The sequence below is a fragment of the Linepithema humile genome, chromosome 6, assembly GCF_040581485.1.
Source record: "Linepithema humile isolate Giens D197 chromosome 6, Lhum_UNIL_v1.0, whole genome shotgun sequence".
In the NCBI taxonomy this organism is placed as follows: Eukaryota; Metazoa; Arthropoda; class Insecta; order Hymenoptera; family Formicidae; genus Linepithema; species Linepithema humile.
In genome coordinates, this window is record NC_090133.1 from 9,176,855 (window position 1) to 9,191,290 (window position 14,436).

General features: G+C 34.4%; 2 protein-coding genes across 4 annotated transcripts in view; one reads left to right on the forward strand and one right to left on the reverse strand.

The window, feature by feature from the left end:
* The window catches only part of LOC105679918 (tubulin polyglutamylase TTLL5-like), a 31,096-nt gene that overhangs the window by 10,024 nt on the left and 6,636 nt on the right, over nucleotides 1-14,436 (forward strand). The window contains exons 8-15 of one of the 2 annotated variants that reach the window (XM_067357110.1): nucleotides 655-854; nucleotides 952-1,175; nucleotides 1,441-1,636; nucleotides 1,736-1,889; nucleotides 2,093-2,230; nucleotides 2,345-2,495; nucleotides 2,760-2,926; nucleotides 3,140-3,334. In XM_067357110.1, the coding sequence (XP_067213211.1) occupies nucleotides 655-854; nucleotides 952-1,175; nucleotides 1,441-1,636; nucleotides 1,736-1,889; nucleotides 2,093-2,230; nucleotides 2,345-2,495; nucleotides 2,760-2,926; nucleotides 3,140-3,334 (1,425 nt within the window). Of the gene's footprint in view, nucleotides 1-654; nucleotides 855-951; nucleotides 1,176-1,440; nucleotides 1,637-1,723; nucleotides 1,890-2,092; nucleotides 2,231-2,344; nucleotides 2,496-2,759; nucleotides 2,927-3,139; nucleotides 3,335-14,436 lie in introns of both variants that reach the window. The other variant, XM_012380247.2, reaches the window with a different exon arrangement.
* On the reverse strand, nucleotides 4,591-13,910 carry LOC105679919 (sodium-dependent nutrient amino acid transporter 1). 2 transcript variants are annotated; one of them, XM_012380249.2, is made up of 12 exons: nucleotides 13,660-13,910; nucleotides 13,432-13,495; nucleotides 11,829-11,909; nucleotides 11,531-11,614; nucleotides 11,188-11,437; nucleotides 10,010-10,247; nucleotides 9,426-9,800; nucleotides 9,140-9,329; nucleotides 8,710-8,886; nucleotides 8,067-8,343; nucleotides 7,504-7,598; nucleotides 4,591-7,388 (listed from the first exon to the last, which is right to left on the reverse strand). In XM_012380249.2, exons 2-12 carry the CDS (start codon nucleotides 13,438-13,440, stop codon nucleotides 7,215-7,217), a joined length of 1,950 nt encoding a protein of 649 aa, XP_012235672.1. In that variant the 5' UTR covers nucleotides 13,441-13,495; nucleotides 13,660-13,910; the 3' UTR covers nucleotides 4,591-7,214. The 2 variants fall into 2 exon arrangements, with proteins under 2 accessions (XP_012235672.1, XP_067213216.1); XM_067357115.1 differs by lacking the exon at nucleotides 13,660-13,910 and having other exon boundaries at nucleotides 13,432-13,591.

The following is a 14,436-nucleotide window of genomic DNA, read 5'->3' on the forward strand; positions in this document are numbered from 1 at the left end:
CTTTTTTTGATCCACCTCCACTTTTGACTGGAAAGTCGTAGTAAACATTTTCAAAAATCATTGTTCTTGTCTTGAAACGCCCTTTCAAATGATTTCCACTCGACCCATAGTGCCATTTAACATTTTGCACCCCTATTCTGCCCCCCCCCCTCCCCCAGGGCGTTGCTTTTTCGAAAACTTTGAACCCATGTTTCACCGTTTTTCGATATTTTAACTTTTGGCTTTTACCACTTTTGGCACAAATCTTTCGGAAAAGTCTACCACTCAACTGGTTAAGCTTCGCGGGTGAACTTTGCGGCGAGAAGCTTGCTTAGACACAATTTCCCTTGACGAGTTTTCGCTTTCGCTTAGCCTTTTTGGCCTCGCTGAAAGTTTTCAAACGACTGTTCCAGCGTTGTGATGCGAACAATAGTACAAATATTGTGCAATATTAGAAAAATAGTTGAGAAAAAGCGAAGCATCCGATGAGCGAATAAGATGGGAAGGGATGGGTAGCGAGAGTAGTTGAAAACAGGATGTAGAAAGGCGCAAATAGAACGTGAAGGAGGGAGAATTAGGGAAATAAAAGAACAGATCGTGCCTGTGGCACGAATAAAATAAGCGTCGCTGTGAACCGAGATTGTGTGTATAATACGTGTGTCTCTAAATGACCAGGAGCGAGGATCCCGATGCCGAGGACGTGGGACACAAGTGGACGCTGTCGGCATTGCTCAGGCACTTGCGAGTGAAGGGCCAAGACACGGAACTGCTGATGCAGCGAATAGAAGATATTATCATAAAATCGATCCTCGCCACCGCATCCGGAATTGTCAGTGGCGTGAAGCAGTTCGTCAAACATCCCGACGCATGTTTCGGTTAATAATTTACGATTTTTCTCACTACACGTGTGCGACACGATCGGCTTCTTTAAGCATAATCCATGATCCAGATATTGTTTTTTTTTTATTCTAGAACTATTTGGATTTGATATACTAATCGACGACACGCTGAAGCCGTGGCTGTTGGAAGTGAATTTGAGCCCTTCATTGGGATGCGATTCCCCGCTGGATGTTAGACTCAAATCAGCTTTAATCTCAGACTTGCTCACTCTCGTCGGCCTACCCGCCGTGGATCCGATTCTGCGTTCTCAAAATTTAAACCGCGCTGCCATTAATGCCAATAAAAAGATAACTAGTGTGAGTTGTTTTTCTAGATATCTTTTCGTCCAATTTTTCTTCATTCCTTCAACTCCCATCTGTATGGAATTTTTTGAGCATTAACTTTGTTAAAGTAGATCAACGAGTGAGATAAATTGTACATCAAATAGATAGTAATTGTTTTATTATTAAAATTTATTTTATCGTCTTACAAGATGTAAAAGTTGGGAGTTGAAAGGTTAAAGAATATTGAATCGAAGAACGATGAGTAGATTAAACAGACGTTTGTGTGCTTTCATTTTAGTATAGAAGAGTACAGTCCGCGGAGACATTGCCTCAAGGAAGGAAGAACGCTAATAGGAATAATAAAAATAAAACGGGTCTAAGCTCAGAGCAGCAGCGAATAGTGGCGTCTGCTAAAGCGCAATTCGAAAGGAGAGGCGGATTTGTTAGAATATTTCCAAGTCCAAAGTCTTGGGAGCTCTACTCGCAATATCTAGGTAAATGCAGTTTTCTATTTGACAGCAAACTTGTACATAAATGAAAATATCGGAGCTGACATGTCTAAGGACGAATCATAATTTTAGATCCGATCACAGGTGCGCCGATGGTATCGGATCCACTTGGTTCAAGAAGATTAGGGCAATATGTTAACACAAACCACAATTTAATGTTGCACGAACAATTGTTTCCCGCGGTCTGTCATGTTACTGGCTATATTATTCCGGAAGTAACATTAGACAGATTATCCAGGTACATTACTTCACAGAACTAATACTTGACGAGATTATAATATATAGTAGTGTATAAAAATAAATATTTAAGATAGCTGACGTAAAATTCAGATATAATTATCGCGAATTCGGCATCAAAACTTGTTTTGTAATGTATTCTACAGTTTTATTCATGCGGAAACTTTAAATTCACAAAAGCGTTGGTGCGATATTTAATTATAGGTATGAAAGATACGAAAGAGCATTAGTGAAAGGTCACAAGCAGAGTCTGGACAAAGGAAATAAGGAAAACTTAGATGTAGATATGCACAAGTATAAGAGTCAAGTAATACAAGCAATGCAAGAAGGCAATAAACTCAGGTTTGTTATTAAAAATTGTATCTGGATGTCGATTATCTAGAAATATTTTGTGTCTTGTCTGTTTTTTTTTTTGTATATAAACGCAAATATTGAACCAAACAAACAACATTTCAGTCCTGGCGAAGCGAGGAAGGCCTTTGGTTTATATTTAGGTTGCGTATTACGGAAAATATCACAGCCTAATGCAGATTTGGCGTGCTGCGATCTTGTTATGAAGTTTCTTCAGCATTCCTCCTGCAGTTTGAGAACACCATTTCTATTCACTGTATGTATTTGCGCGTGATAACTCTATTTACAGCTTATTACACATTGAACAAAATTATTCTGCTGAATAATTTAATCGATCACAGTTTAAATTTTTAGTTAAATTAGTTTTAAGCACGCGATTTCTCTCTGTCAGATTGTTATAATGCATGAATATATTACTTTTATAATAAAAGAAGAGAGAAATTATTGTTTTCACTATAGAGAGAAAGAGGGAGAAATCAAGATTAATTGAATGATTTAAATTAATAAATTTTTCCCGCAGCTTCCGTGCAGTAAATTAAGCGACAAGGACCGGGCTGCCATTACCGCAAAACAACTCTCCGATTTTTTGCATCTGTACAATAGAGAAACGGACCTTTACGAAGATACTGTAGATCGGCCTCGTACTGTTCCTAATAAACTCTTTCAAAAGTTTTTGGCTGCTGCAAGGTACTTGATTAATTCTTAATATATAACTTTCTCGACCTGCTGTGAAATTACGTGATATAAAAACCACTACCTGTTCTAAAATAAAATGAAAGTAAATATCGCCGCACATTTTGTTCGCGTGATGTTCAAAAATTAACAATGCAAGCTGTATAAGCCGAAATTAAAAAAAAAATGCAGCATTTAAAATTGAAGTGCGATACGATTGTGTTACAGCGAGCAGGATCTCGACGATGTGCTAATCCTGCAAACTCGCCTTTACAAATGCGCGCACAGCTTTCTGGGAAAGAGCGGTTTCGCCGGCCATCTACGCGGTGCTAATCTTCTCGGGTCTCTGCCGCACATCACGTCACGAGTGTATTCCAATGCTGCCGCAACAGAGCAATGCAGGTGTAATAATCCAATTAATAGGTAATTCAATTATCACATTTTACAACTTTTACATACCGCAAAGAGGGGGAAGAAGAGAAAACGAAGACGGAGTAACCGTATTATGTATAATTATCTCTAGTCTATCAGAGTTACATCCGTTCTTTAAGGTTGTTGAGTCAGTTGCTATATTAGGATAATTTAATACCAATTACTCTCGCGCGTCGATACTCCAACGAATCTTTCTTACGTACAGCATTGAAAGCGTAATTGCGAGGAGGAATGATACAAGTGACTCTCAAAGTGCTTTGATATTTGCGAATGCAATAAATTTAATGAAAATCACGATACAGTGCCCTGCGAAATAGCGATAAAGCGAGGGAGAAATTAACAATCATATCATTACTGTTGTTACGAAGTAATGGTAATTTAGATATGATCAGGGTGCGAAGTGGATGAGATTAGTCATTTCTTAATATATTGAGAGACTCTTGATTCGATTAAAGTTTCAGCTTTTATCAGCTTTCACCAGGTATATCAAAACCTCCGTTCTTAATGTTATCGATGGATGAAAATTCACCCGGATTTCCTTCTTAAAATTGAAGAGGACCATCGTTTGTCGCAGAGTTTTAAGACGACTTGAGTTTTAGTTTAACGATAAAGTTTTATTATTTAATTGCATTTTAGAATTTTAACGTGAGGAAAAAAAAACTGATACGGTTGTCATTGAATTACCAGCAATACAAAAGTTAGTGCCTTGACATACTATTAAAGAAAAAAAATCGACGCCAATTGTTTCAATTTGTCTCTCGAAGTAAGGACGGAGCTTTTGCTGCAATCAAGATCCCCTTGAGATAGGCGGAAAAAAAATTGTTTCGAGTTTGGATCGCGTAATGAGTTGTATATCGATCACAAGATAAGCATGCAAAGTTTTGATGGATCCGTCGGATAAATAACGGATCGATTTCACTTGGATATTTCCCATCTAGACATCGAAAATTTTAGCGAACAAACGATTCAAAGCTTAACAAATGTGGATGTTTTATTGAAGTTTTTTTTTTATCATCTTTTAATACACACAGAATATTAGGTTGAAATTTTGCATGCTTATTTTGAAAATCTAAGGTTATCGTGTTCTTAAAAAAGATCTCTTGTAAGTCTTTGTTATAATGCATCATGTTTTTACTGGTTTCGTGAGTTGAGTTTTTTGTTGAATCCAATAATTATTAGAGAAAACTTTGCAAAAAGGTTTTCCTGATTTATCGACAAATAACGTTCTATATTTAAAAAGAGATTAATTTCTTAACTAGTCTATAATGTAAAATATATTTGTTTTTTTTTTTTTTTTACTATGTCGTAAAGTTGTGATTGCAATTATTGTATAATTGCAATTATACGTAATATATGTTTTCTATGCGACTAATATGCGGCTTAAATAAAAAAAATCATATAGATAAACTTATATATATTGCTTAATCTCTTTACATTTTATTATTTCATAATTTTTCAGTGTGATACAAGATTCTCAAATATTTAATCCAAATTTATAATATAAAACCAAATATAAGTGTCAAAAATTTTCTATCAGAAATGATGAATAAAAAGTTAGAAGTTAATTAGTTACATCGATAGCTTGGGAAAAAAAAAACTATTTTGGTCAATCTTTTAACATAAATCGATCTTTAATATATAATAGTTAAACAATATTTTTGTGCATTTTTTCTTTGCATTTTAAATAGCTGAAGAAGCTTCAGAATTATGTGATAAAAATAATTGTGTCAGCCTGCATTTATCAGCGTGAAGATCATGTTCCTATCTCTTCTATGCGAATTTGAAAATATTACAATAATTTCCACCTGCTATATATTTCTGCATCTAGTCACAAGTAATAGTATAAGACTTTACATTATAACATTATTGACAATCATATTAAGGAAACTCTAACATTATTTAAATGGTTTAATTTAATATATCGAAGACAATGGTTCTCTAACATGATTTTATTATTATTTTACTTTAGATATAAATCAATTGTGTCGTATTTACGATTTACAATTAAAGTATATTTCTAATAGCCTCAGGTCGACTAAAATATGTGCGGATTAAGATAAAGTACATTTTTAAGGCTTGTAACCAATAGTTATTGCAAAAAATTATTCAAATTTTGGTCAGTATTTTTAACAAATAGTGTTTAATGAAAATTATTAGGATTTATTTAAAGCATTTTCAACGTTCTTCTTAATAATGGCTTGTAAAAATATAAATCAATATTCTTTCGAAGTAACTAATCAGGATTAATTTAATATTTTTTTATAAGAAAAATTGTAGAAATAATATCATTAAGTTAATTATTTAAAAAAAAATTATTCTTCAGAAATTACACTTGACAAAAGTTGACTAACCACACATTTATTAAAGAAAATATTGACCAAACATATAGATTTCTATTTTTAATAAGACCAATAGAAAATATTTTATGTGTAAATCACATTCGTAACAGCAAATTTATGGGCTTGAATAAATTCGCAGTTAACTAATACGAACATCGTTACCATTGTTATTATATTTTTAGCGTTATAATATTTCAAAAATGTCGTATGAAATGTACAATCCGCCCTTGGCAAGTTCGAGTTCGATAAGTTGAATGTTTTTTTGATAAACAAATAACCATATCATTAGAGAGTGATATTCCATCCACGCTGGATATTCCGACAATATTCATATTTATAACCATTCACATTAAAGCTTCCAAAGAAGTATTTATATTTGTACAATTAAATAGGCTATAATGCTTACACAAACTGTGCGCGGCTTCAATTTTATTCACTCCCTGTGATACGGTGCCGTTCAATGGCTCACTAATACATAGTTCTCTCTGTAAGATAAATGAATCAAAATAAATTGGAAAGAAATTACGTCTCTGAAGTTGAACGTCTGATCTGTAAAACCAGAACTGCTTCAAATTAATTCTTTTTCTTCTATTGCATCTTTTTGCATCTCTCTCTTTTCGATTGTTAATTTGAAGCTTGTGTAAGGATGATTCAAAACAATCTGATGTCTTTGAAATGTCATATTCATCGTCCTTTGAAAACGATTTTTCCTTTTGCAAAAACTAAGCTTCGGACGAAATTTTGCAAAGGGAAAAATTATCTTAGAAATCGCTCAAGACATTTCAAGAACGTCAAGATTGTTTTGAATCACTCTGTATACACTTTTGCAATTACTATTACATTTTCATTAAGGATTATCTTCAATTTTCTGTTTGCAAAATGTACATACGCATGAATGTTTCGATAAGTGCTTTCTATTTTGATTCTCTTATTTATCCAAAATCTGATTTAACTAACTTTGTTTACGCATGTCGCATGAATTCTTCTAAAGAAGTGCTTTTTTCTTAGTTCCAGATTACATCTGAAAAGGATCTTAAGAAATAGGTACGAATAGATTAGACAGACAAGAGCGTCGAGCACTTTTCTCCATACACATCGCTATGTCTTTTCTTCCAGTATTCGATTTTATTGAGTATTAAACAGCTTGGACGGAAACTGTCGGAAAGGTGCAGTGAAATCCGTAGACGAGAGTGCTCGGTGCGCTCTGATTATAACTGTGAGTGCAGACACACATTGTACATTGTTAAGAAATCTATCTGTTCGTGTGTATATATATTGTACTGGTGTTCGAAAATTTTTCAGACGATTCATTAGTTTCCACTGTTCGAAATGCTCGAATCTCTTTTCCAATTCGAACCGTTCGAACAGATCGAACGTATATATATATATATATATATATATATATCTCCATATCTTTTGTCCTCAACATACACTGTGCTAGCAGTTGCAGCTCTCACATAGAATTTTACGCAACAATCAAAAACACGAACTTCAAGCTTAAAATATCACAAACTAATATAGGATTAACTTGATCACACCAATTTGTGTTCCAAGCAGAAAATCACGTAAATAAACTGTTTTACTCGCGAGCACTTGCGCTTCTCACGATTCTTCCTCATTGTCTCTTTGAATTCACGCCAGGATGCCTTATGCGTGGGATTTTTCGGACCCCACTCAGACGAAGGGCTAAAGGCTGCCTTCAACATCTGCAGACAACAAATTTAAGCATTCAAAATCACGTTCAAATAGGATTGAACTCGGTCGATTCTCACTTTCTCATATTTATACTTTTTTTTTCTAGTAAATATACTCAGCGATTACCTTGGATAGTCCTAAATTTCTTTTCGACAGTATGATGTAAATCATCCAGAATGGCACCTGAAGCGCACCGAAGGCGAATAATATCCAGCCGGCAACTGCAATTCCATTTTCCATTAAGTAAATCTAATTCACAGCAAACTATATTCAGCGAAATTATACATAGAACTTCGAGAATCTAGCTTAATTCGATTTTTATAATCACAAAGACAAGCTTCTACTGAAAAGGATGACGAAAAAAGCCTGAAAGCATGGGATGAAAGGATTCTTTTCGACATAGAGATCATTTTGCGCCTTCAGCCGATGCCGACTATCCCTTTCACTCGCTGCACAGTCGCTGGACAACTGGTGTTATCCAGTGCGATTAGTAATTAAGCCTTTCATCTATTCCGTGACCTCAAAGTGGGTCAGCACATTAAACACGCGCTTTTATATCGCTAAATTTTCGCACCACACGCATCAAGGAATGTATATTCAAACTTTCACACTCCTTTTGTGAAGTAACTTTACAAAATCTACAAAGAGGATGTCTTTTCCAAAAGGAATACAAACGAACAAATACCAACCGTACGCGGTAAACGGATAGAATATGTCGCCGTAAGTCAACGGCTTTAAATTGATAACGCTGTAAATGAGAATTCCTGCGAGTAAAAGCGGCGTGATTATCACCCAGCAGACTCTCCAGTAGACCGACGGCCGTTTCCGCAACATATACTCGACGTCGTCCAGAAAGTTCTCCAGCCCGTACACCCAAAATATGCCGCTCACTTCCAGCGTGGCCAGGAAAAAGATGATAAACGATCCTGCGTAGAAATCCACCAGACTTAACAAGAACTGGCCACCCTGCACATATGTATAATCGATGTTTACTTTTACGTGTAAGAAATATCAATTTCAAGTGAAAAGAGTAAATAAGAGCCGTTGATGGACGAGCAAAATCAGATAAATCTGGTTTATTATAAGAAATATATTCATCGAACGTTTCGATCACTAATCGGGCTTTCATCGATGAAACAAAATCCTCGGAGCAAGAGTAGAATTACAGGAAAAGGCTTTTGTTTGCTCTTCTCACTTTGGATCTCGTACTCGAGAATTTTATTCTACTTCGGTTTCTGGATATGAAAAGTCTACGAATTTCGCGTGTGAAGAAAAGTTTAAAATCAAATTCAAAGTAGATCCATTTTTAAATGCAGCATTGCGATTATTTACCGGCGTGCAATAAAGAGTGCCGATGGAGAAGCCGAATACGGCTGTTCCAAGAGCCACGTGCCAGTATTTCCACGTCGGAAATTGATCGCATATGACAGTGTTAATGGCACCGATGTTCGCAACGGCGCTGCCAATTCCCAGAACGTATAACATTAGGAAGAAGAGCACCGAGAACAGCTGAAAGCAAAATAGTTAAATGTTTCTGTAAAATAAACTTCTTAAACAGCTAATTTTAGATACAATGTTATTGTAAAGTACATTGAACATCCTGATACTCGGCAAGTGGAATAAATTAAACTAAAGATTCAATTTGACTTGATTTTCGAGTCGGAGAATCCTTCGTTCAAGATTACAAATTGCAAAGTATCCTCTATTATCATTCATCGTCGCAATTATATTCTTGTATTTGTGCACGGATAATGATCTTTACTTGAGGCAGGAAACTGAATTTTGCTATAGCGTCCGGATAGGAGATGAAAGCAAGGCCAGTTCCGCTGCGTACAACGCTGCTAATGTCATCGGTGCCAATTTCGTGCGCCAGATTGCCGAGTATGCCAAAAATGGTGAAGCCCGCTATCAGACTCGTTAATGTGTCGAGTGTGGTCACAACTATGACGTCTCTGAAGAAACAAACAAGTTGATGAACAAATCGATCCTCCCGAGTCTACGCGCGTCTACGCGAAACAAAGCTCCGTTGTTTAGGAAAGGAAGTAAACCTGTAAATATTGTGGTTGAAGTCGTTGTAAGATGAGTACATGACTACACCGCCGAAGCAGACGGACAGTGAAAAGAAGCACTGCGTGACGGCGGCGTACCAGACATCTGGCTCGAACAGCTTCTCCCAGTTGGGCTTAATGAAGAAAACGATTCCATTTATCGCGCCCTCCAAGGTCGCTGCTTTGATCAGCAAGCAAATCATCACGATATACGGAAATATGGCGAGAAAGTAGGCTGCCTTTCCGGAGGTCTTCACGCCGCGCGCTAACACGCCGCAGATGCAGCCCCAAGCAATCAACAGACATATTGTCAGTTGCCAGTTTGGGAGACCCACGCCGTCCTCGATGTTCTCTTTCTCGTCTAACACTCCTTTTCTGCACAGATCAAGCAATAAAAAGTAAGTTTTTATCGAGAAGATAAATTAGCAAAAAGATTGACTGATGAAATTCGATCCAAAAAATTCTATTCTTCTTTTGCAAACAAAAAATGTTTAATTCCACTGTTATTCGTGCATTCATTATGTTAACAGTGAAGAGAAATCTCTTTTACACTTGTAACAGTTTATTATCATGTGAAGACTTACGAAAAATAAAGTTCAGCGGAACTTCTCATTACGCTGCTGTTACGTACGGTGGTGTTGTCCGCTTTAGACGAATCCACACAATTATCTCCCCATTCTATCAAACATCTTGACCACGGAAGCTGCGACGCGAAGCTTTGCAGCAGGTAGAATAGAGTGAGTGCCATCAGTGAACAGTAATAAGTGCTGACAGCAGTCAGTGAATATATTTGTGCCCAACCGACGCCTTGCAGTCCCGGAACTGAATTAGAAATTTCACTATTACCGTTGATAAATAACTGATTGTAGTTTAGATATCCTAACCCCCAAATATCGAATTAAAAATGTTTCACTTAGGCCGTTTTTCAGTGCACCCTCTTCTTCAGTTTAATAGAAAAGTATTTAAGGTATAAAAGAGTCAGGAATGTCAATGTTACGTCGATCTGTTTCAGATTTGATAAACTTATCTCAATTTTTTATTTGCAATCATGATTCATTTTATAATTTATTTTGTTTAACTTATTGCTAGATAAGACGTTTGTTTGTAGATCAGAGTCTGCATAATTGTGTTTGTTCTATAAACAATGCTCGAAGCGGCCGAGAGAAGACTCTAGAGCGACAAGCTTGATAAAAAAAAGGAGGTGTAATTAGTTGAAAGGCAATAAAAAAATACCTGACTGTTTCTAAACGAGGTAAAGCAACGCTGTTCCAATTAAGTCAGTTGTCCGATTTGGATCCCTTTGTATAATTCTATGTTCAATTATCGGCTTACATACAATCAGTTCTGAATATATAATGTAAATAATAAATAATTAAGAAGCTCTTGTCGAAAATGTAAAATTTTTAAAGGAAGAAACATTTTTTAGCTTCTTTATATTATTTGATTAATCTTTTAAAATTTTTTATTTACAATTTAGAACACTAAAAAGTGAAGAGACTTTGTCTGATAATTTTATAAAATTTGGACTCGATTAAGTAAACCCACGAATTTTAGAACCATTTTTTTGTAGACTCAACGAGAGCTTAGCACTGAATTACGAATTTTTTTTGAAAAATGTTTAAAGATATGCATTCACGCTGCTGATCTTGCCTCGAATTATTCGAAAGCTGGTAATTTAATTTTTGAAATTCACGACAACAGGACTGTTTTGATACCCAAACTTTCATCTATGATAATATAATATTATTTGTTATTCCTTTACCAGCGTGCCATATTTTCACGGAAGAACTGCTGCTAAACTGGCCCATTATCATTTCTAAGTAGTAAAACGGCTTTCCCACCAGGAAAAGCACGAGAATATACGGAATTAGGAAAGCACCACCGCCGTTTTCATACGCCGTAAATGGAAATCTCCAAATGTTGCCGAGTCCAATAGACATCGCAATGCAGGACAACAAAAACTCTATACCGTTTCCCCAGGTGGCTCTCTTCTTTCCCTTTTCCGCTATAATCTGCGAATAAATTTACATAATAGCTTATTAAAATTCTGCTTTGAATACAAAAAATTTCTCTTAAAGCTGTGAAAGTGTGTGTTGAAAGCATACCATTTCTTCTGGCAACAATAATGACAACGGTTTTAATTTTTTATTACTTGGCGTTTGGTAATCACAATTAGACCCATCGTTATTCTGTAACAGAAAATCCAAAAGTCTACTGGAGTTTTATTTTAAGAATTTTTAATTCCACAGCAATGCAAGGACTTAAATGCGTAATCGATTGATCTTCAATTTAAAAATATATCCAAAACTAGGGATTTAATAATAGCTTCTGCGGGTTTAAGTATTGAAATTATATAATGTGTTTCTTCATAAATTTATAATAGTTGAATAAATTATCTCGTACTGTTCCGAGAATTTGTTTCAAATTCTTTTCCTTATTGGTGTGGTGACTGTCAGCAACGAAGGCTGGATTGTCTCTTCCATCCTGCAAGCAAACAATTATTTTATTACTTTAAAACGTTAATGTAAACTATGATAAGCAAATGCAAGTCGCATCAATTTCAGCTCAGATTAGATAACTGTGATTGAACTCTTTCTCTTTTTTTTACGCAACACATAGGTAGAGACAGCAAATTATACTAATTAGAATTAAAGCTAAGTGGCAAAAACTGCTTTTAAATCTTTACATTTGTTAATGCTTGTTGGTTTATTCTAAATTTTTCATATCGACAATTCTTTATTGTCACATTCGCAGTTAAGCAATGCGTGAAGGTCTCATCTTTCAATACTTATTTGTTCATTATATGATGATACAACATTCTGTAATATTTTAAAGCAGCTGCGAACACAGACACGGAACACAGATGGAAATTAAATTGTAATTTAATTTTAACCTACGGAGCCGAATATTAGCATTGTTGGCAGATTGATAGCAAATTTCATTAAATTTAATTATTGCTAACATTTGCTTGCTTGGAACGAAGGCGTAGTTAAGACTCCTTATCGTTGCAATCAAATTGGATTATGACGTCAGAAGCAAAAAATAAATATTTTTTTGTACTAAATACGTTGAAACAAATTAAATTTCTTTCACGTTATTTTATTCGTGCACGATAATAGTATAAATTAGCGCTAAAATTTTTCCTTCCTTTCCTCGAGCCAAAAAACGTATCTCTTTTGATCTTTTTTCATTTATCTTATAAATAACACAATTAGTAATTCCACGCATTTTTAATTCTCATATTTTCTGCTGCAACTCGTTATTCAATATGTTGACCCTATTCCTTATACGCAACATGACACGAATTTGGAGGACGTTATAGAAGTGAAAGGAAAGATAGATGTCTCGGTTTAGTCTCATGATTATTTTATAAAGGATTGTTGCGAGCAGGTTTCGATATCCTGGACACGTAAGAGATTTACCTGTTTGCAAACTGTAATAAAAATTTATCAAAATATCAAGTGCAAACTTTAATAAAAATCTATAAAAGTATTGAGTGATTCTAGCAACTAAACTAAAATGCGTTCCTGCATTCTTTTACGTTGAACATTACTGCCTTCTTTTAATTCATCCAGTCTTTGCAATATGTAAAAAAATGTTTTAAACAATTATTAAAATATTCGCGGAAACATTCTCTCGAAACGTGTGCAAATATTCATAAAAGCGTCAACTAGCAAATGTAGCATTATATCTTTTTTCAATGAGAAACTTGATAGTTTCACAAGAAGACGTAAAATTATATTATTAAAATTATTAGAATATAATAAAATATGTTTATACTATTTTCATATGAAAATTAGTGAGTTTTCTCAAACGTCTGTCAGAATATTGTATTGGAGACATGTGAATTCAAGCTATTATACAGAACAAATATTGAAAATAAACTAACATTGATATTATGATTGATTGAAATTGATTGGTCGAATCAATTGATCGATCTAATCCCTAATTCTTGATCTCAAATACAGTATTCATGTTCAGCTTTGTAGATTTTATAAATGCTTACCTTTTCCATCTTTCGGATAATAAATAAAAGACGTTATTTCAAAACGATGCACTAACACTTAGAACTACATAACAATAAAACAAGAATTAGAAAATTATAAAATAAATATATATATATATGTATTGTTACAAAAAAAAAATATATATATATATATATATATGTATTGTTTGAATAGTGATAAACGTTTCCAGTATAGCCGACAATCTTGGTATAACTGACAATACTCACTCCGAGATTCAACAGACTACTGAGTGAACGCGAATCATAGTGTAAGAATCAGTAAGAATTGCAGTATCGATACTCAAAGTAGGGAAGGCTGCACAATTAACACGAACTATGGATCACGTGAATTGTGATCAAAATAGACGCGGGAGGGAATTTTCTTAGCCGAGGATTTGGAGAGCTCTAAAACTGATAAACAATGTAAATAATGAGTTATCTAAACGAGATGTTTGTCGAAATCAGAAATAAATTTTTTTTTAATTTATTACTTAATAGAGAGAAAGCACTGATACTGACAAATCGTTGGGCTTTATTTCTTGGCTAAAAGCTTAAGATATAAATTTATGAACACAGATACATACTGGACACTTCTTTATTAGATGTATCATAGTTTTTCATAATGTTTTCAGTTTTCAAGGAAGTGTATAATATTTTGTGTATAAACATTCAGTTGAGAAATTGGATTTCAAAACCAACAGGTCCATTAAAAATTAGAGAATACAAAAGGAAATATATATGGAAATGTATGCACACTGTAACTTAAATTGTTAAATGATACAAATTTATTTAAAATTAAATTATATATTTTTTCTTTCATGTAAAATTTTTAGCACTGTTCTAAACATACTTTTCTCTTAATTGTTTATTTATGAAAACAAAAATCTATAACAATGTAGAGTATTATTGAAGAATAAAGCTTACACATTTTGTTTGGTTTTTGATATCTCGTTAAGGAACAATTTTGAAAGGAATAAAATATATTAGGTATAAACCTGTTTTGAT